This window comes from Oculina patagonica, chromosome 4 (assembly GCF_052425735.1).
Source record: "Oculina patagonica isolate OP01 chromosome 4, crgOcupat, whole genome shotgun sequence".
Lineage (NCBI taxonomy): Eukaryota > Metazoa > Cnidaria > Anthozoa > Scleractinia > Oculinidae > Oculina > Oculina patagonica.
In genome coordinates, this window is record NC_135761.1 from 23,668,196 (window position 1) to 23,689,756 (window position 21,561).

At 39.6% G+C, this 21,561-nt stretch overlaps 3 protein-coding genes and 1 long non-coding RNA gene across 5 annotated transcripts in view; 1 reads left to right on the top strand and 3 right to left on the bottom strand.

Annotated features, from left to right (window-relative positions):
* On the bottom strand, positions 1 to 18,461 carry LOC144651712 (ER degradation-enhancing alpha-mannosidase-like protein 2). Its single transcript, XM_078511662.1, has 12 exons — positions 18,156 to 18,461; positions 17,666 to 17,776; positions 16,851 to 16,890; positions 16,489 to 16,594; positions 14,744 to 14,869; positions 13,947 to 14,084; positions 13,508 to 13,581; positions 12,391 to 12,532; positions 11,699 to 11,823; positions 11,418 to 11,562; positions 10,821 to 10,942; positions 1 to 832 (listed from the first exon to the last, which is right to left on the bottom strand). The coding sequence occupies exons 1-12, from the start codon at positions 18,248 to 18,250 to the stop codon at positions 368 to 370; spliced, it is 1,689 nt and encodes a 562-aa protein (XP_078367788.1). The 5' UTR covers positions 18,251 to 18,461; the 3' UTR covers positions 1 to 367.
* The window catches only part of LOC144652029 (uncharacterized), an 80,567-nt gene that overhangs the window by 43,202 nt on the left and 15,804 nt on the right, over positions 1 to 21,561 (bottom strand). The window lies entirely within an intron of this gene.
* On the bottom strand, positions 3,544 to 5,583 carry LOC144652038 (uncharacterized). Its single transcript, XM_078512082.1, has one exon. It carries the CDS (start codon positions 5,581 to 5,583, stop codon positions 3,544 to 3,546), a length of 2,040 nt encoding a protein of 679 aa, XP_078368208.1.
* The window catches only part of LOC144651832 (centrosomal protein of 290 kDa-like), an 8,154-nt gene continuing 1,375 nt past the window's right edge, over positions 14,783 to 21,561 (top strand). Inside the window, exons 1-6 of one of the 2 annotated variants that reach the window (XM_078511853.1) lie at positions 14,783 to 14,839; positions 18,779 to 18,912; positions 19,124 to 19,264; positions 20,079 to 20,169; positions 20,988 to 21,123; positions 21,208 to 21,279. In XM_078511853.1, the coding sequence (XP_078367979.1) occupies positions 14,798 to 14,839; positions 18,779 to 18,912; positions 19,124 to 19,264; positions 20,079 to 20,169; positions 20,988 to 21,123; positions 21,208 to 21,279 (616 nt within the window). In that variant the 5' untranslated portion in view covers positions 14,783 to 14,797. Of the gene's footprint in view, positions 14,840 to 18,556; positions 18,694 to 18,778; positions 18,913 to 19,123; positions 19,265 to 20,078; positions 20,170 to 20,987; positions 21,124 to 21,207; positions 21,280 to 21,561 lie in introns of those variants that run through there. The other variant, XM_078511854.1, reaches the window with a different exon arrangement.

Consider the following 21,561-nt stretch of genomic DNA (forward strand, 5'->3'; position numbering starts at 1 on the left):
ATTTTATGTTCAGTCTGCTAAATTTTGATCGTTATATCGGGAATATCGTTATAAAGAAGATCGTTATATCAGGGTTCTGTCCCATACATTTTACTGTAACTTTTGCCGGGACATAGAATATTCATCGTCATATCGGGAATATTGTTATATCAAGGATCGTTATATCGGGGTTCCACTGTAATAATAAATACTTTTTTTGTAATCATTTTGGTGTGTGATTTACAATACTAATCAGATTAAACACTTATTACAAATTTCTTTTCTAATTCAACCTTACTCAAAATATAATTTCTTCCTTTTTCTTTGTAGAAAATAGGATTTTTTTTTTGGAATTATTATTCATTTATAGAAGTACAAAATTAATTCATCACGTATTCCCCGAGAGCTCTTCAGATCCTTCAATAAATGCACCTAACACTGACAGCTTCTTGTGGAAAGGTCTTGCTTGACACATGTAAGAACCAGTGAATGTTTTTTCTCTTTCAGCGCTATCATCATCATTATTGTCTGATAATACATTTGAGTGCTTTTGAGTTCCTCTGTCAGACATTCTTCTAGTTCTTAAATTCTCAGGTATATGTGTAAGCTTTGAGGACGAACAGCAATGAACGGCACCAATGTCAATAGGATGTGCCTCTGTATTGAAGACGTATCCTGCTGATCCAGTATTACACGAAGGTGAAAGAGAAGGTTTTATTTGATGATCCACTGACCCATTGCTCCGATGGATGAAATTGTGCTCATCAAATAAGAGATACAAGTATTTGGTTGTTTCTGCTAAGAAAAATGATTCCATTCTATCTTCTTTTTCATGTGTTTTCACATCTTTTATCTGAAAAACAAATGTTGGTAATTGAAATTAGTTTTTGATGGAAGATGCTTCACATGTGACTCAGGGTTTGGGAGTATAATTGCAACTACCCCTGGATGGGAGGCAAGGTGACCTACTGGTTAGCACGCTGGACTCTGGATCAGCTGTTTGGCTTCAAGCCCTGGCCGGGGTCACTGTATTGTGTTCTTGGGCAAGACACTTAACTCTCATAGTGCCCCTCTTCACCCAGGTGCATAAATGGGTACTGGCAATACTGGGGGTAACCCTGTGATGGACTAGCATCCCATACAGAGGGAAGTAGAAATACACCTATTCACTTCATGCTATAGAAACTGGAATTAGCTCTGGCCTGATGGGCCACTAGGCTTGAATGCAGACTTTACCTTGCCCCTGGAAGGGATGCAAAGACTATTTCATGTTCCTCCCCAGCATTTATGATATGATGCCCAAGGTTGCCCAAGTGGAGAAATGCCCGGGGGGGGGGGGGGGGTACTCCAAACAGTTATGTACGGGGAGGCTCCGCCCCAAGTTCTAACCCCTTACCCTTTTATATACCATTTTTGACAGAAATTGCACCCCTTTCGTATACCTTTAACTGAAAAAAGGTACCCCTTTCATATACCTAAGAGACATGGCATGGACTTAACTGGACGTTTTCTTGTCATTTTTATGTAGCGCTTAATAAATTAAAATAATACAGCCATAAATTGTGTCTGTTTGAAATATTTCAATTAAAGGCCCTTTTAAATAGCCAAATGACATATTTCCATACCCTTTCATATACTTAAACGCGTGAAATCCCTACCCTTTTATATACCTGAAGCCTGAAAAAGGTACCCCTTTCGGGGCGGAGCCTCCCCGTATAGGCCATTATAGGGAGTACCCCCTCCCCCCCCCCCCCGGAGAAAAGCACTGTGAGAGTAAACTCTCTTGCTGAAGAACACCACACAATAACCCCAAGCAGCCCCAAACTCAGACAACTCAATTTGAGTACCTTATTGTTACTTATTTTCGCGGGACTAAATTTTCGCGATTTTCGCGATTTTTTGAAAATCGCGAAATTAAAGACCCGCGAAAAAAGGTTCTCGCGAAAAATAACGACGCGAAATTTAATACCCTTCTATATAATTCGTTGTGATTAATCAACGTTGCCGTCAGTTTACTACATAAATAGCTCTACTGTGTTACAAAGGAACATGTCAAACTGAAAGTTTTGTTTTGTTAAATTAGTCATTAGCTCATTCTCCAGAATGAGTAATAGAGTGATACAGATGTTGACGGAAGTCTGCGTGTACAAAAATTGTGTGGACGGAAGTGATACAGATGTTGACGGAAGTGTGCGTGTACAAAAACTGTGTGGACGGAAGTGATACAGATGTTGGCGGAAGTGTGCGTGTACAAAAATTGTGTGGACGGAAGTGATACAGATGTTGACGGAAGTGTGCGTGTACAAAAACTGTGTGGACGGAAGTGATACAGATGTTGACGGAAGTGTGCGTGTACAAAAATTGTGTGGACGGAAGTGATACAGATGTTGACGGAAGTCTGCGTGTACAAAAAATGTGTGGACGGAAGTTGTAGAACGGAAGTAATTTTATATGCTACCCCTGCCCCCTTAGTAACGCCAAAAATAACTTCAGTGAAGCTCAGATGCAAATGTGAAAAGAAATGAAATCATTGTATAGTGTAATAAATAAATTAACATCAAATCACATTTCGGAACTTTTAAAAAGGGAAACGTGTATCACAAAGTCGAAATGTTGACAACCTGGGGGTTTATTTTATCATGTGCTGACACACGTAATCAAGGTTCATTTTAACGTGCGCTGTTACACGCAATGAAGTTCCGCCAGGCAGCCGGAAGTAAATTTAATACGCTACCCCTCTCCTATTGTTGAGATTCTACATCTACATTTAATTTGGTCGGTAAAAATCTAGAGATATCACGCCAAGATTTCTTCATGGAACTTATTTTTAACTTTTACTATGGAGTTACGCTTGCCATATGACTCGTCTAAATAAACGTTTATAAAGCTCACTGATAAAAACACGACATCCGAGCAGCACGTTTTCTACCTCTCTGGAACCTCTATTTTCATTCGCCCGCTGTAAACACTACCTCTATTCTTATTCAGGGCTAGCGGCATTGTTGTCACCTGTTATCTATTGTTTTAAGAACTAATAAATTAACTCGTTCCGAGAGGTAGTGGGCGACCCCACGTTTTTGTTTTCTGTCACGTCATCTCATTTCCCGTGACTCACGTCATCCGTTTCAGTACACAACGTGTAGTCCAGGCATTTTGTAATCAGACCTACTACTAATTGCAACAGAAGCTTTCTCAACGTAAACTAGTTAGAAATAACCTATACAATAACATACTAAAAGTCTCTAAAGATTCAAGTGTGGGAACACCTCCAAATACGATCAACGTATAACTCGCTTTCCGCTGCAACATGAAAACGAGGCTATGAACAGGAAGTTGCTGTTTACGGCTGTTTTATTGGTATTAATCATGGCTTTTCTTTAAAATTAAGAACATACTCTTAATACAATGTTTCTCGGGCCTTAATCTTAACATAAAGACCCATAAAAGAGCATTTTTTTAAATGCTGTTATTCGAAAGTTTACAGTGGCCAAGACATGTTTATCACTCAGTTTAAATATCTCCACGCTAGCGATAGAGTCATTCTTGAATTGTAATCTACACATGCTATACAAGTAAATCTTCTGAATCTTCACTTTCGTAGTCCAGGGCGGTGGTACAGTTAGTGCACGCGGATCCTTTGCACTGGCCACAGGCTGGAGAACACTGCATACCATTCTTGCGGCAGATGCACATCATAGTGCGGCAGTCAGACAAACAGTTGCATCTGATTAACTGTAGAAGCGATTCTGGCGCAGGCGGGAGGTCCGTTGCAACAGGAACCAGTTGATCGCCAATTACTTTCCATCCCCAGTCCTCGATCGACATTTCTGCATCCTCCCCCTGCCACTGCTTTACTTGTAGATAGACGCGCAGGCTGTGGAATCGAGCCGCTGCTGCACTTGGGGGGAGATTCTGTGGCTGTATATGAGATGTCTTTGTTGCAAGTTTCTCAAAGTACCGCTGATACCTGAGAGAGTCAAGACCAACCCCTGGCTTTCCACCGCAAAGTGACACGAGTGCTTTTTTGCCAGCAGCAACAACGTCAGATACAGCCGAACGGCAGCTAAACGTGTTAGCTTGCTCTCTGAAGCATGGTACATTCTCGAATTTCTTCAGCGCCGTTGCCTTGCCAACTCCATACAGGCGCGAAGTGGTGTCGCATCCGGTCATGGCGTGAAGAAACAGGAGATTTCTGCAAACTTCCCCACCCAGCTGATCTTTGACTTTCTTCATATGCCAAACCTTTGCCAGTCTCGCGTTTGCCTTTGGCTCTGGTCTAAAATAGAGATCACATCCTTCTTCAGAAGCATGATAGCACAAGAGAACTAGCAAATCTGTGTCGTCCCCTACAAGAACCGTGGTCTTCGTTCGGGCAGACTCTACGGCAGTTTTCACTATAAGTAGATCGGCATCACCATCGGAGTGGTGTGTCACGCAGTCTGCATTCTGCAGAGCCTGACTCAGCATCATCAGAAAGCGTTGCTTGTTCTTGGGGTTAGAGAGAAAGGTGTCTTTCTTCAACGTGATAGACATGCTTTCTGTAAAGGTGACAGTGGCAGCAACCTTCCCTGATGCGCGCCTCTGCTGTGTCATAGCTTTAGTTGACATCTCGTCATACCCGTCAAATACCACTATCGCTCTTCCGTATTTCCTCCGCACGTAACTACAATACAAGTCGCACACTTCTTTGTAAGCCGGAGAACCTCTCGGCCAAGGGACTCTGTGGAGAAGGGCACCTCCATCCAATACATATTGGACATTTCCTTCGGGCTGCGTCTTGGCCTCTGGTGAAAGCTTCGCCCACAGTGCGTCCGCTAGCGCTGGTTTTTGAGGCTGTCTCAGCGTTAATGGGGAGTCGAAAAGAGATGTGGGATAAGTGCAGAGCTCGTATCGAAATAATTCCGCAAGTTGGGAGTTATCACAGGCCATGATCAGTCGCTGAAATAAAAGTTGCGGGTCAACTTGTACTTGATCATTGTTAATCTTCACAGAGGACTTCGATGACATAGTGACTGCCTGGGAACTTCGCTTGAATGTGTAATCCGTGGGGCTTTTCCCATTCATTGAGGACAGGATCTTTTCACCGACATATTTGGCTTCATCAGCATTGACACTGCTATCAGCATTTACGCCATTCATGATGTTTCTTAGACAGTCGCTGTCGGGAGAGAAAGGGTTATGTGAAGCCAGAGAACTGAGGGTGGTCATTGTGTCTTTCATGTCTCTTGCCTGTCTTGCCTTGGACATATCTTTGTTTTGCTCGCCCGAATTAAACTGTACTCCTGTCAACTCTTGCATTCTCTGGTTTGTTTCGGCGCAGGCAGGCATAGATAATAGCCAGATAAGACATTGCTGCTCCGTTAGTCCCCTTCCTCTTGTCAAGCCTCCGCTCGTCTTCAAACTTCTCATGAGTACCTGCTCGATGGTTAGGTCAATCGACAATCCGGCCCAAAACCTATCACTCCTTCTTGCCACGTGGAGACCGGAAGCGAGGTTTCGGTAGACATCGGGATGTTTCGTTTGGAGGTCCGTCATCGACTGTAGGTATAGTCGTGCGCACTTAACGTACAAGTTGTGGCCAGAGGCAGCGAGATATGGCAGCATTCTTGTCAATGCCTCGAGGTAGAGTTCCCAATTAGCTGTTCGCTCTGCTTTGATAAAGGAGCGCAAAATGTCCACCATTTCTAGGTACTGAATCCAAAGCGCTGCAGTGCGGCTTTTCTCAGCGAGGAAGTCTTTCTTTCTGCGTACGCATTCTTGAATGTCGCTTAGAACATCTGCTGTGCTTGCATCTTCAGCTGAGACTTTCTTTCCTGTCAACTTATCAAACAATGCACGCGCCTCTTCAAGCTTTGAAACTCCAACCTGCGAGTGGATGTCTTCAGGCATCGGCTCCAAACGATGCTGGTGGCCTGCAATATTAAATTAAATTGTCTTATTGCATTTTCTCTATATTTTAGCAACGCTTGACGAAGTAAAAGAATTGACTTTAAATACTTACTGTTATGAGTGCTTTCTGTATGAGGGGAGGCGATACATGACTCGGACATTTCATCAGCTGTTTCAGATGCAACAGTACTCTCATTACCTGAAATGATAAAAAGTTAAATAATCTGATATAATTGTTGTCTACTTTGAGTGACATGTAAAAGTGTATAAGTATAAAGTATAAAGTGTTAATTTTACCTCGCTGCTCAGTCTCATTGTCTATGTTCGCTGTATCTTCGCCGCTCGCATCACAAATTATGGCATTTTCTTCAGAAACTGCAAGATAAAAAAAAATAACAAGAAAATAAGTAATGACAACTAAGCCAGATACGCTTTATAAATAAATGGCTATTACCTGTGTGTTGTAAGTGCGGTATGGGTACTTCCAGAGCTTCCGAATACAGTAGCGCATTCAAAGCGGCGTCTACGATGAGGTGTGCACGAACAGCCCGAGCAATTGCTTTTCCGGTCAATATATGGTCTACCGCATTAGACGCATAAATCAGTTCCAGAACTTCTCTTAAACCGGACCCCGCCATCAGGTGGCCAATACTTCCAAGAAAACTCATCTCCGCGTGAAAAGCACCAAGACGCACGATCACTTTGCGTAAATCGCTGTCAGCTGGTTCACACTGTATTATGTTAAAGGCCTTTAACCACAAAGGCTGATCAAATGTGATGATGGGATTGGCAATTCCGTGTTCCTTGGCATGCTCAGATACAAAGTTCAGGGTGGAAGAGACACACGTGACATCACTCGGATTCATATCAATCATGGGAAGGAACATAATTGAAGACTTGCCCTGGTGCCTTCCTTCGTGAACAGATTGCATCATGCCACTCCAAGATGGACGCGGGGTGCCAAACAGTAGAGATACTTTCCACAGGACATCAAGATTAGAAGTGGGGTCTTCCGCTCGTACGAGAACCACGTCATTGTATTTGATCTCCACGTTCACCTGACTGGGTCCACATGGATAAATCTCTACCCTTCCAGTTGTCGAGATTTCTTCAGCAGTAACTTTGCGTCGTGGGACATTACAATTATGTTTAGTGCCAGGCGTAACAACTGCGATCATGCCCATACCGTGAAAGGTATTATTTCCATCGAGTGTCCTAGTGTTGTGGTCAACGTTGTCGGCCGCGTATTGGACAAACTCGCCATTAAAAGACGCTATATTAGTTCCCTGGCTAAGCGCAGCATTCTGGTTGAACATTTGCACTTCTTGGTATGACGAACAAAACCCATGGTGATGCAAGGTGTCAATAAGGAAGCGCGAGGCGAAGTTGTGGTGCAACTGAACTGCAAGCCCAATCTGTAAAGGTGCGATAACGACACGTGGCCGCGCAGCTTGAACAATGGCCTGCCCGATTGACGCTACCTTTAAAGAATTATTTTTTTCCGAGACGAGAACTCCCAGAAATGCAGAAAGTGTGGCAGGAAGAAACTGGACATGAGATTCGGCATCGGTGTCTATCGTGGGGTAGTTGCCACTTGAGGTCGCAAGTGATTTGAGGTCTTTTTTTATCAGCTTAGCTGCTGTTTTAATAATGTTCATTTCTTGTTCTTTGATATCCACGTCATCCTTCTGTATGTAGAACTCTTGCAAAATCGCAGCCGCAGTGGTTCGAAAGGTTACAACGTTCGGCTTACCGTTAATATCCGTTATCACGATCTTTTCTCCAAAATACTCAAGAAGTTTGGTTTTCATGTGCTGCCGTCCGTAAGCTTCGCTATTTGTGTCACTCAAATATTCTTCCATTTTCTCCACTAGATCGCTCACTGTTAACTGCTCGTCGTCATTTTCTTCAAGAAACTTCGTAACTTTGAAAAAGGCCTCGCATTTTTCTTCATCCTGGGGACGACCAACTTTCCTCTTTTTGACAGCCGATTCCTCATTTACTTCATAAACTTTAGGTAATTTCCTCTTTGTGCGGAAGTTTACACTGCATGTCTGGTGGTAAACTGCGCCAGCAGAAGGCAAATCATGAACATTTAGAAGCCTAGCTCTTATCGTGTCAGACCACTCGTCCTCTCTCTCTGAACAAATTTTCAATAGCGTGTCTTTCATTTCAACTGTCGTAACCCTGAACGCTTCCCCCAGTCTTTTTCTCTGTTCCCCGAACTCAACTTTGGTGCCACAAAAGAAACAGTCAGTTTTGAATGAGAAACATTGTTCTGCTTGGCGAGTTAGAGAGCGACGATTACTAGTTGTTTCAGACGTAAGCATTTTTTTGGCTCGCTGGATGTTACTTGGCAGACAATACTCTCGCCGGCAGTTGTGATGAACCTGCTGCCCAGGAACCGTAGTGATTGAATCATTTCTCTCTGTGCTCGCCCGATTTATTCCCGCGCTTCCCTTTTCTCTTAGCGTTACGACCTCGCCCGCGCCGTCAAAGTTTTTTTACAAATAATACAGCTTTCTGTGTCATCCATAGTCGAGAATCGTGTTTTCTGAAATAAAGAATTAAGAGCGCTTTTTTCACACAATCAATCTCAATATTATTTACAGCTTTGTGGTACTCGAAAACGTCTAGGTTGATTTCGTAAATGTGCTATATTTGGCTTTCTTTTTGTTAAAGTTTGGTTCTATTCCCGCCAAATTAAGTCTTCAGTAAAAATGAATTTCAGGCAAATTGTTTTGTGTTCAAAGCGCATATATTGTTCGGATAAATTTTTATTTTAGGAAAGTTTTTCATTCAGAGATTTTAAGTTATGAAAAAAGATAACGCATTATTTTAAATTATTGTCTATCGTCTGATTCATGTATATAGATTTTATAATTTTTGATTATTATTATTATAATTGATGTAAATAGTTTTAGCATCTCTTTTTTAACTTTTTATTTCCTGGTTGTTTTTGTTTTCATTCGGAGAAATTAGCATTTTTTGCTACTCTGTAAATCCGAATTTAAATAAAGTTCTACCCGCACTGAGTTAAAGCCTTAATTTGGATTCACTAATCAGGTCACATAACACATTATTTGAACTGCATTACCTTAGAACATAAAATCCATTTTTTTAGCTTAAAAAACTTTGCTAGCGGAAGACAAATTCCTATGCTAAATCTCTCAAACGGATAAGCAACAGCACAGAAGCTTGGTACAAGCTTTGTGTATTTGTATAGATTTAAGAATCTTATTTAAGCAATTATCCGATCTAAGATACATGTAATTTGACTTACCTATCAGGAAAACACAAAAAAATCGTTCTTTCTCTGCTTGCCCATGTTGCACGTGGCATTGAACTCAGTCGACACAGCAGATAGCACAGGAGCCTCGTTTCCATGCTGCATTTTTCAGGGTCGATACAGGGTTCTTATAAAGCTCGTTTTTAGTCACCTTCCCCTGCTCAGATTTTCAGAGACTTTTGATATGTTATAGAGGACATGTTCCTGGATCAAAAGGCGTTAAAAAACCTTCTGTTGCAATTAGTAACAGGTTGACCTATTTTAGGCGATAAATTGCCTGGACTAGTGTTCGTGTGCATCTTTCTCTCAAATTTCATTCGCTGCTCAATCCATGAACAATGATTGTCACTGCCCGGTAGATGCGTGCTGACAGAAAGGTTATTCAAAACTCAATTCAGTAATTTAAAACGGTAACAAATATTCATTTCATTTCTTTTCACATGTGTATCTGAACTTCGTGGAAGATGTGAACTATTTACACACTATCCAACCAGAAGAAAGCTCGTAACCACAATGTCCACACGTTTTAGCAGTAAAAACATGTTCTTCAAATATCGAAATTATATTTGTCAAGAAGACGAAAAGCTTTGCAGTTTAATTACACAATAGAAATACCAAACGACTGCGATCCTTCTAAGATCGATTAAAACGATGTATTGGTGAAAAATATTGTGAACAGTGTGAAAGCCCTTTCCGTGTTTAATTGTTATGTAAATATTCTAGCTTTTCTGTCTATGTTGTTGTTGACTTTGTACATTTTCCATCAATAATAGCGCTAAGAAGAGCAAACAATTAAGACTGGATGTCTTCGGATGTCTCGTTTTTTCTGGCACGGAAGGGTAAAGGAATGTGCATGCATGCAAAAAACTTGACTGTTTCGCAATTCCTCCCCGCGTAATACTGATTCTCGACCTAGGATATTCTCTTCTTATCATTTATAGCTTTATTATGCTTTATATCGTACCGCGATCCAGAAACGAAATACTATTTCTTTTTTTAAATAACTGCTTGTGGACTTTTACGTAGCGGGGAATGGGGCCATGTAAAATTACTTCCGGCTGCCTCAATGGACTTGATCGCTTGTGTCAGCGCGTGTTAAAATACGTGAAAATACGTTTAGGGTCCCTAAGGTCTAAACAGCTCGGCAACTTGATTCACGTTGCACCATTTTTAGAAGTTGTGAAATTGTGATTTCATTTCTTTTCACATGCGTATCTCATTGTGACTTTACAGGGGACTGTACTTGACTTAAGTGGACTGTACCAGTACATTTTCATTACCTACCACCACTCCCAAACCCTACCCCCCCCCCCCCGAAAAAGGCAGAAGAATGAGCTGGCTCTAAGTGCCCTTTGATTTTTTGTTCAGTGTCATTGGACTATTGCTGGGGAAAGTTAAAATCAGTTGTGCCAATTTTGAGACTTACTGTTTGTTAATGCGGACCAGTATTTTGACAATTTTCGCGAAATTTGGTTCCTTTAAACGTTTTATTTTTAGCCAGATCGCGAAATTTAAGTCCCGCGAAACATGCCTGTTCCACTTTCGCGAAATTAAGTTCCCGCGAAAATAAGTAACAATAAGGTAGTACATTAGTACTACTCAAATAAAGTACCAGAAAGAAAGAATTACAGACAGTTTAAATAAAGATGATGCTTGGACTCACTGTGGCATATCCACATGGTGTCCTTGCACTGTGTTCTATTGACTCCAACATATCCCTTCCTACTTCAAGGAAATAAGGATCCCGTGTTGCACGGTACAGATACATGGCACTTTCAATCAACTCTGTTGAATAAATTGACAAAAACAGCTATTACCTTGCATTATAGGCATGTAATGCATGCAAGGGGTTTCATTACAACTGTGCCTCTCAGATAGTCATTTTATGCTTTTTTAGTTGGTTTAATACGCTACTTTGCTTCAAAGATGCCTAAAAGCTTGCTAATAAATTACTAGTTGGAGCAAATCTAATGGTTCTTATTGATTGTTGTGAACTGAATATGTAAGTATAAAATTACAAGTAGAGGAATATTGCTTTGGGATATCCTAAGATATCTCCCAGCTTTTGATAGAGTATGTACCATCATGTAATGATGGTAGATAGAGCAATATGGGATCTAAGAAAAAATATTTAATGGATAATATCTATAATACATACCGGTAACTGGCCTGGTTAGGATAGTGTACAGCAAATAAATAATTATATGACAACAAATATATGCTATGCTTAATTTATGCAGTCATGTAATTATCTCCCTACCTGGTCTTAAGGGGTACCCTGCTCTTCCATTATATGGTTCTCCGGAAGAAATCTGATAAAACTCGGGAATGAATCCAAAGTGCTTCCACACACTGTGGTACTTTTGAAGAGTCCTTGATGCTGGTCCGATATCTCCCCATAATGTCTACAATTGATAGAAAATATTAATTATTTCACAGTCAGGTAAAATAAAAATAGTGAAACTGAAAACACACCAACTGTATTATCTGCTGGATGTAGTACACACTGTGATCTGTAAAATACTGACAGGTGTCACTCACCTGAAGCCCTGGCCAATAAGCATCAAGGGATTGGAAGATTGGCATAGTGATTTGACCTTTGTCCATGTGAACCCACACATACCAGTCACTGATCTTCAGGTACTGTTGAACCTTGCTGTAGAATTCTTGGATGTGATAGAACAGTATACATTTTATTTTTTATTCAATATAAAAATATCCAGTGACATAGTGAATGTTTAGCAAGCTGTCATCTTAAACTTGAAATAATAAATGTGAGATAGATTTTCAGTTACAGGACTTCATGAACTTGCAAAGAAGATCTGCTACTCTGGATAACTTTGAGGCGCTGGCCATGACTCTGGTCTGAATGCTGGAGCCACCCAGGGGTATGAACCAGGGAACTTTTGGGGCAACCTGTTTGAATGCTGGGGCTTTTTCATAGCTACATGTAGAATTAATTGCCTCTTGCTACAGAAACCAGAGTTTAAGTGCTGGCAGTATGGTAATTCACACCAGTGAAAAATAAAATTTGGGAAAAGTATATGGCAGAAATTAAGGAAATGGTGTTTCACTCAAGTGGAAGCAATTAAAAGGAAAAATAATGCTTGTAAAAATAGGACTTGAAAAGTTGTGTCAAACTCTGATCAAGTTAATGTGAGGAAAGTTTCAGTCAGCAATTAGTTATGATGGGCAAGGTGATGTATGCTAAAACAGAGAGAATATTTCATTACCTTTGAACATGTCGATCAGCCTTGGCAAACCAAACAGTATACCTCCTTTTAGGAGATACTCAAAGTAAGAGTCTACACCAGCTCCAATGCCTGCATCTTGTGCTGTCCATTTGCCACTTACTACATCAATATGATTACCCACCTACAGTAAACCAGAAACAGGGTTGGAAATTAGCACTTGCCCGCTCGCCCAGGCGAGTGTGAAAACTGTCGGGCGAGTACAAATCACGGATCACTCGCCCGGTTTGGCGAGTACGATCAGTGCCATATCCAGAAAATATTATTTAGAATAAGCGAAACTTTTACTTTCCACTTTAAAATAATCTACACTGTCCACAAGCTGATAGCTTACCAACATTTTGAAATCTTTAACAAAGCTGTGTTCGCGTTCGTAAACAGACAAAAATGGCTTCCGTTTGGGGCATGTTACATGACGGACGTACTTGTACAAAGTAATACCTCTGGTCAAAAATTCACTGACTCATCCACTGAGCCGCGAAACGCAGCAAGACACACTGAGCAAGATGACCATTTCTCGCCTCTTTTGCTGTACAATTTCGCTTGCAAACAACAAGAATTTGGAAATACGTATCAAATAAAACTGCGTTTCAACTTTTGAAGTAAGTGTGCTTGTGTTTTTATTGTGGAGTAAGGTCTATATTTGGCAATTTTTCATTGAAGAAATAGATTGCAGTCTGTTTTGCGATCGACCACCAAAGTGGCACAGTGATTATCAAAACGTGATTAAAAATTGAAGTTGTATATTTTATTATTCGTAGGGGGAGCCGGAGGGGGCCTAAAATATTCTTTTTTAATGGAAGAAGACTGGGCGAGTGCTACGAAATTTTAGTTTCCAACCCTGCCAGAAATGAAACAGAAAACTTTGTAAGACCTTGGAGACAAAAGAGGCTCTAACCAACTGTTTATTTGCTTTCACACATGTGTAAATTATTGCCCCATTACTGCATTATCTGCCAATATGTTCTGAACTGATCTCATCATTAACAGTTTTAATCTTCTTGCGTCTACCACCCTCTGCACGCATTGCAAGCCTATAATGCTGGATTCAAGGTTAGTTTCTCAAACTTTACAATGTCACAAGTTTTAATTAGCTTACCAGTCCAAGTTTTGATCTGCTTTTCCACAGACCTTCCAGAGCTCCAGTAGCAGCATTGATAAATCTTTTATCACCTTAAAAAACAAAATTTAAAAAAATTATGCTGAACAAAGGAAAGGAATGATAGGGTGACAGGCAGTTCATGCACACAGAATCTGTCACGGCATGGAGTGAAATTAACAAATCATTAAAAAAATTCTGGTGCACTGATGTGGCTGGCGCAGATACACACAAACATCAGACTTTTATGTGACTGGTGTGACTCCTTTTCCAAAGCTTAAACTGTGTTTTCCTTAGCAGTGAAGCTGTCAGGGCCTGTTCTAAGCTCTCTTATCTTTTTGTTAATATGTATTTTACATCAGATTTGGATGGAATTCAGCTAACAGGCTATTACTTTCATCCAACAAATGTCAGCTACTGTAGTCAAATTGACTTGTACCTGTTAGGGCACTGATTGTTCCAAACTCTACAATGTAGGTGCCACACCCTGCAGTACAAGTGATAGGCGTCTCTGATGGTGGGATTCCATAGCGAAGGTTCACTGTACCATATGGCATGCCAGTTGGAGTATCAAATGCTGTCAGTAATAGGTAACAATTAATTAAGTATTTAATTTAAAAAGTTGAGCTTTTGAAGTAAAGATGATTATGACTAATCACTGAACAGGAACTGCATCCTGTTTTACACATTTTGCATCCTCGCACCCAGGGTCGTTGTTCCCCTTGACCAATGGTTGAGAAACGAGCGACCCTGGAAAGTTCCAAATTATTTGAAGATCTGATTTGCACCATCCCTAGCTTTCAAAAGCCTGACCAACAAACTTATTGGTGATTTTCTTTTGGCCATCTTTATTGTTTTTCAAGCCAGTCAGATTTGTCCCTGCATCAGAACTTTCGAGAGTTGCTCATTTTGTCAAGGTATGAGAATAACACTGAAAAGGGACATTGATAAATGATCCTGAAAAAAAGGTTGAGAGTTGCCAGTGCAGTTCAGTTCAAGGGAAGGGAAAATAATATGCGCAGGGTGTTACTCATCTCCGCCCTACTCTCTGACCTCTCCCTTTACACCTCTCCTATCAGAGTGCCTGTTTTCCTTTTGTGACAAGAAAACACATCCTGCACTTTTTTGTCTACAAAACCTTGAATGTGTCTGTGCCAGGTTCACTGACTACACAACTTGCCTTGCCTTTGCACAGCAGCCTCGCTTCTTATAAAAGAAGACAAAAGGCCAACCAACCTGGAAGGAGTCTTTCAGCAGCATCCACAGCAAGTCTTAACAAAGGTCCTTGGCATGGCCAGCCTTCCTCTACAGTCACTCCTGCCCTTGGTGCTAGTAAGTGAGCTGATAAAAGGCCACCGACAACTGAGGAAACATGAGAAAAATGTCACAAAATGTCTATTAATTAACAATTAGACTAAAAGGCTCAGTTTTCTATTGAGTGAATAGCCAAGGAGGCACAGCTGAGTTGGCTATTGCTCATAGAAAATGAGGCGAGTAGTCTAATCATTAGTCAATAAGACTACTCGCCTCATTTTCTATGAGCAATAGCCAACTCAGCTGTGCCTCTTAGAAAATCTAACAGATTGCAGCCCAAAAGGTACAATGTTAAGTACTTTCAAGCAAAAAATAGAAATAGAAAATGGCTGAGTTTTTACTTATAAAATATTAGCAATAGACCATTTGCATTATGACGTAAAAGCGCAAAGACTTCTGGTAGTTGTAGTTAAGTTCGCGGGAAAAAACCATTTCTGCCTTATGATTGGCTAAGGGCAGCCAAGCGTGAAGGTGGACATCCAGGACTTTTATTTTGATCTGAAGTTGAGCTGCCAAGTTTACGCTCTTTGTCGCTTCGAAATTTGTTTATACATTTATTTTTTCAGTTCCCTGTTAAAAGTATAGAAAACAGGATGATAGCTTTGGAATGAAAATTGACTGAGTTCTGTGTTTTAACCAAGACAGTCAAATGTTGTTCGTGTTCAAGTAAGTGTACGTTGTGTGGCGGAGTTGACTTGGTAGAAATTCATTCATCTCGGCCGACAACTTCTCTTCGTGAATAATTTTAGCCTAATATCACAGCTTTAAAACATCGCGCACTGGAAACAGATTGCTTGAGAGGAATTTTATCATGATTGTTCAGCGGGACGATCAGTTTAATTTATTTTTACAGCGAGACAGAGAAAAGAGTCAAATAATTTTCCTCGTTCAATCGAGCTTCATCCGATCATCGATGAATCATGAAGGGTCAATCATAAAGGATTTTCAAACTACCCTGTGCAGGTGAATACAGATTTAATATTTTAATGTCTTAAAATTGTATTTCTGTTTTCGTCAAATTAGAACTGTAATTGCAATATTCTTTAACAAAGAAGTTTTCTTGTTTTTGTGCTGGAAATGTCAACTCGTGGAGTAGCAGATGTGGTTTCAATCCGAGCGAGGGCCGTGCGAGCAAATATAATTTTATTTCCATAATCTTGTTAATGAACGATTACATGTGCTACTCGAAAGATGAGCCTCAAAGATTTTTACGAGTGTAGACATCATGTACTGTATACTTCCCCATGTTTAGAAAGGGTAAAATATTGCGTCTTTGTATATTATTTGAAAATACCTGGCAAGCAAAAGTTTTAGGAATTTAATTAAATAATCGCGCGGACTCGAGTGGAGGAAACACTCGTTGAAACTTCACTACAAAACGCAACCCAGCAAATATACAATTTCTTGCATAACTTTTTTTCCATTTTAACGGACTTGGTTTTATACTGAGAGGTTGCTTTTCCGCTTTAAATGAAGCCACGGGACGTCTTCTTCGGTGAGAGTAATTTTCTTTACCTCCATCACGATTTTCTTGAGCAAGCGGGCTTGATGACGATTCAAAATTTCCCGCGAACCTACCTACAACTACCAGAATTCCTTGCGCTTTTACGTCATAATGCAAATGGTCTATTGGAATAATTCCTTGTAAACCACATGTAAGTCCTCACCTCTTATGTTTGTTTCAAACACTGATACATTGATGTCCATATCAAATTCTAACGTCTCTTCCAGTAGCAATGAAATCCTTTGGAATTCTGATGTATTTCCAAGAATCTAAAGACAGAAAGAAGATGTAACCAAAAGAGATTAATAACAAATTATGAAAGATCCTTACTACACTGAAAAATATTGAAGGATTTTGACATTAATTTAATATTTATTAGATAATACTGGATCACTACATGTGAGTCTAGCGAGAACTATGACTTGAAAATTATTGTCAAATTTCCTATCCATTTGCTGACAATTTTTAAGCCTCAGTTTGCACACTAACAGAACTTCATTGATAAAATTCAACTGAAGCACTTACCAACAGAGTGTCCAAGGCATCTATCAGGGTCAAGGAGTAGCTAAAGAAATGCAAAAAAATGTTATGCAGATGAAAATAATACAAACGGTGAACTTTTGATGCATTATTAGTAAAATACAGAACATATTATACCTGCCAACTTTTTCTGGGTCAAAGGTGTGATATTTTTATCCCGAGAGTTCCAGGATTTCCGAAGACGTCTGAAGTATTCCGAAGATGTTCCAAACATATCCAGATCCCAGTGCGTTGTCGTGTTTTGCTAAACACGACCTCGTTCCCAATGCTATTTTTTGTCAAAGCTCTGCGATTTTGGGGAAAGTTTCGCCATTTACTCATTTTACATGGAGTTTCCGTTTCTCACATTGGTTTGAGTTTACATTTTATTGAAAAGTGTGTCGTTTGTGGTTGTAATAACTCACATTTTTCGTTAAGGCGTGAGAAATTGGTTCGTAAGTGTGAGTTGGCGTGAGATAGAAGTTTTCAACTCGCAGGCGTGAGACTCACGCCCAAGGGGTGAGAGTTGGCAGGTATAACATATTGTGCAGCACTAAGTGACTAGTCCTGAGTTTTTCTACTCCTCCCTGGTTAGGATGCTAGCACCCATACAAGCTGGGTACCCATCGACAATGTTTTGTCCAAGGACACAACATGTCTCCAGCTAGGCCTAGAACCTGGACCACTTGATCTGGATTCTAGCGTGCAAATCACAACAATACAGATCTTTAAAACAGCCATTTTAATTTAACCGGCTTGTTTGGTCTTTACTTTCCTAAAATAGACTTCATGGTGGTTCAGTGCAAGTTATGAAATCTCACCTTCCCCATGTATCCTGCCCACTGCATGACAAAGGCCTTAGCTCGTCATAAGGATAAGCATAATTGAGATAACTATCATATCCATGGTAAAACATAGCTTTGGTCTTGAGTCTAAAATAACAGAAAGTTCAAACATCAGCAAATCAACTATCTCTATACAACGGTTTAGTTTTGGTTGAGCTACTTTTAATGAAATGCAAATATGCATTTAATTTGCCTTTGTTTTTCCCGGTATTTTCCCACTTTCCTTAACATACATGTATAGATTGGGTTTTTCCCTTCAGAGGTATGCTACAAACAGGGTTAAGAATTACCATATCATAATCAAATAGAGGAAAATCCTTGTAAACTGCAAGGAATTCACAATTTCAAAGTCTCTTCATCACGGTGAATTCAAAGCGGACGTGTTTAATTGTGATTCACTCCTTTTCCAAACAGCTGTAAACAGATGATTAAACAGTATTTAACCAGATTTAGTTTATACACTAACCTGTATCTCTCTATCTCCTCCTTCGTCATACAGTCTCCCCAGATTATGAAAAGAAACAGCAAATACAAGGAAGTTGTACCTTTGTCTTGACGCATTTTGTAGTGCAAGATTTATGTTGCGTGATGCTACTATTTACAATGAAATATTTATCTAAACACCAAGGGCTTGTAAATCACGACGTTTCACGGACCCTCCTGGCTTACTGCTAAAAGAAGTATTCGGAAAAGTAGCGATCATTGCTACAGAGTCCACTATTTTTTTACATAAAAACCAACGAGATAAAGTACAGCTACGAAAAAATGGCCAGTGAAGAAACAAAACGTAGTTTTAAAAAGTCGACCGCCTACCACATTTCTTTGCACTGCGGGCACTTGTTAACCTTCGATGTCAACATTGTCAGCGGTTTTTCAAAATGGCGGCAGATTTTGAAAATTTTCTTTGACATGATATTCGATGAGATATATCGATTTTCAACAGTTTGAACAACAACTCCATCTTAAACAAAATGTCAATGCCCGATGTGCACAACTGTCTATATGTAAGTAGTTTCTATTAAACGGTTATGTTGCCATTTTCATTTGTCAAGGGAGTATGTCTGAGTTGAAAACCAAAATATTTTTCAGCTCTCTACAGAAAATGAGCGTATCAGAAAGAAGTACAAGAAGCTTGCAAGGAGAAATGGACAGTTAGAAAAAGAGCTTAACGACCTGAAGGAACAGTTTAGAAGTAATGAATTCATGCAAGCCTTTACAAGAAGGTAATTAGTCTTATATAATTAAAGCATAAAGTTTTTTCTTTTTGTCAGTTAAATTTTTTATCACAACGTTGAAACTTCAGCTCTTAGTACTCTCTGCTATGGAGAGAAAAATGCGTAGTTTATTTCTTTCATTATGACAGGATTTTGTGTATTAAACTAATAATTTAATTAGTCTATGTTTTTTCCTCCTGTTTTATTATATAATCATCAGTGTTCAAGTTCAAACTGATGACAAGAGACCGAGAACTGCTGGTGGATTGATAACAAGAGGGCAGCTTGGACCAGCAACACAACTGAATCAAAACAATAAACAAAGGAAACCAGTTGATGAAGAGTTTGACAAAACATCCAAGTTAGTCTTTTATTTATAATAACTAAAAGTTATACTATAATCATATACATGCCCATGGCATATATACATTTTTGGTCAAAGGCAGTCAAGTCGAGGTAAAATACCCACGGAGTGACCAAACAAGCCAAAAAGGTGATATTATGGCAATATTAGGTCATTGACATTATATCACAGGAAATAAGGACAGTACAGAAGGCTTCTGATTCGTTAATATTTGCAAATTTGGGTACAGTAACTTGTGTGCTTGTAAGAAAGGGTCCTCTGAGATATAATAAGAAAGGGTGATGTGGCATAACTGAGAGCCATGGCATACATGAACAATCTTCTATCATTCCATTGCACAGCTTTCATTCCGTCCTGAACATAATTCTCAGCGGTTCATTTAGTGGCATAATTCAAAACATTCACCCAAGACATTTTCACAACTTTTCAACAAAGTCAAGCTCAATAAAGGTGATATGGTGATATGCTAGAACTTTAACGATAAGGCCATAGCACCTCCTGGCTGGGCAGGAAAGTATTTCCAGGCTCTCAGTCATTTTTCTTTAACCTGATATCCCTCTACAGTACTTATTTGGTTTGTACACCATGTCCTTGAGCAAAATTCTTTCCTGCTTGGCCTTCCCACTCTGTCAAAAATCTCAGCCTGTCTGATCTGGTATTACCAAACCAGAAACAATCAAACTTAATCTGAAGGTGTCTCTTTCTCTTTCTCGGAGTTACATAATATTTATACCTTTATTAATTAAGCCTGTACCAGTGTCATGTAGTAACATCTTAACAGGTTGGTTTTTTGTGTGACATTATTCAACAGGATGTTGTCCATGCATAACAACCTTATGAAGCGATATCAAAAAGAGTTAAGGACCAACACAGCTCAAGTGGAGCAAATCACTACATTAACTGTAAGTGTCTACTTGTTACAAAATAATGATTATTTAATATTAATTTTTTTTAAATAGTTATCATTGATAAATTAAATATAATAATTATTATTGTTCATGATGGTGAATGGCTATAAGAGTAGGACTAGGTACATGTATATCACCACATGGGATATATATAACAAGTCAAATTGTTTCAGGTTAATTTGTTTCCAAATAGATGAATCGGTTTCAAGACAACACTCTTAAATATATAATCAGAAGCGTTCTCTGATCGAAATTGCTTGGAAAATAAAATTTCTGAGCCCCCCATGACCTTCCAGCTACTGGCTGGCCGCTCTAACCACTGAGCTATCGGAGACTTGTGGTGAGCGAGGTCGTAATCTAGTTTCTATGTGTCACGTGTCACATGCAAGAAAAACAGCTTCATTTATTTTATCCAAGTCACCATTCCACTTATCATTTATCCACATTTATCATTTCAACATATTGGGCCTTGCAGTTATGGCAGGGCATGTGTCGCACATAAGAACCTAGTCAGTAGTACAATAGTTTACAACTTTGCTCACCACCAGTCTCCCATAGCTCAGTGCAGAGCATCCAACCCGTATCTAAAAAGGTGACTGGTTTGACTCCCGTAGGGGGCTCAGAAATTTTATTTACCAAGCAATTTCGATTTGACCATTGTGTTAACCATATTGGCTTGCTGTCTCGCACATCTTTAAGACCCTCCATATAGCAACATCCGTTTACTCAGATTAGGGTTGGACTTCACTAAACATCAGGTCACCATGAGAGTTAATGTAAGAGTTGACTGCATTATTTAAATGGCTCTACAGCTAGAAAACAGAGATTTAGAAAAGAAACTCCAAGATGCCCAAAGAAAAATAGAAGAACTACTTAAAGAGAAAGAAGTTCTCCAGACAAGGATAAATGCTGTAGGAGTTAAGGAAAGGCTAACACCTTCGAAAAGAGGTAGGAAATGCAAGCCTTTTGTGTTGTACATAGCACTTTTGAGCTGAATGTTATTTTAATTCGTTTTTATTTTTATTCAATCAGATTTAATGGCTGACTTCCGGAAGGTTTCACAAGAGCGAGATAGGCTTGCAAAAGAAAGGAAAAAGTTCAAAGGTTAGGACTTCTTGCCATTGTTCTAAAAGCAACACTTTATATATGCTTGACTTCAATCACTAAGCCAGTGGGGGACTCCTATATATCAACAGACAGGATCATCAGAAATTTTGTAAATAACCCCTAAAAGGTACAGTGGAACCTCAACATAATGAAGGGCCAAGGGACTGGCAAAATATGTTCGCTGTAACAAGGTTTCATTATATTGGGGTTCTTTCACATATATTTAGCTATTACTGGGGCAAAGAATATTGTTTGTTGTACTGAGGACTTTGTTATATA

Bases quoted from the DNA above. Each gene is read 5' to 3' on its own strand.
- LOC144651712 (XM_078511662.1), bottom strand. From the start codon at position 18,250: ATGCGTCAAGACAAAGGTACAACTTCCTTGTATTTGCTGTTTCTTTTC. The intron at 17,777-18,155 runs GTTAGTGTATAA...CTGTTATTTTAG, and splicing joins GAGGAGATAGAGAGATACAG to ACTCAAGACCAAAGCTATGT. The intron at 833-10,820 runs GTGAGTCCAAGC...TTTGTTTTTCAG, and splicing joins CACCATGTGGATATGCCACA to ATAAAAGATGTGAAAACACA.
- LOC144652038 (XM_078512082.1), bottom strand. From the start codon at position 5,583: ATGCTGCCATATCTCGCTGCCTCTGGCCACAACTTGTACGTTAAGTGC.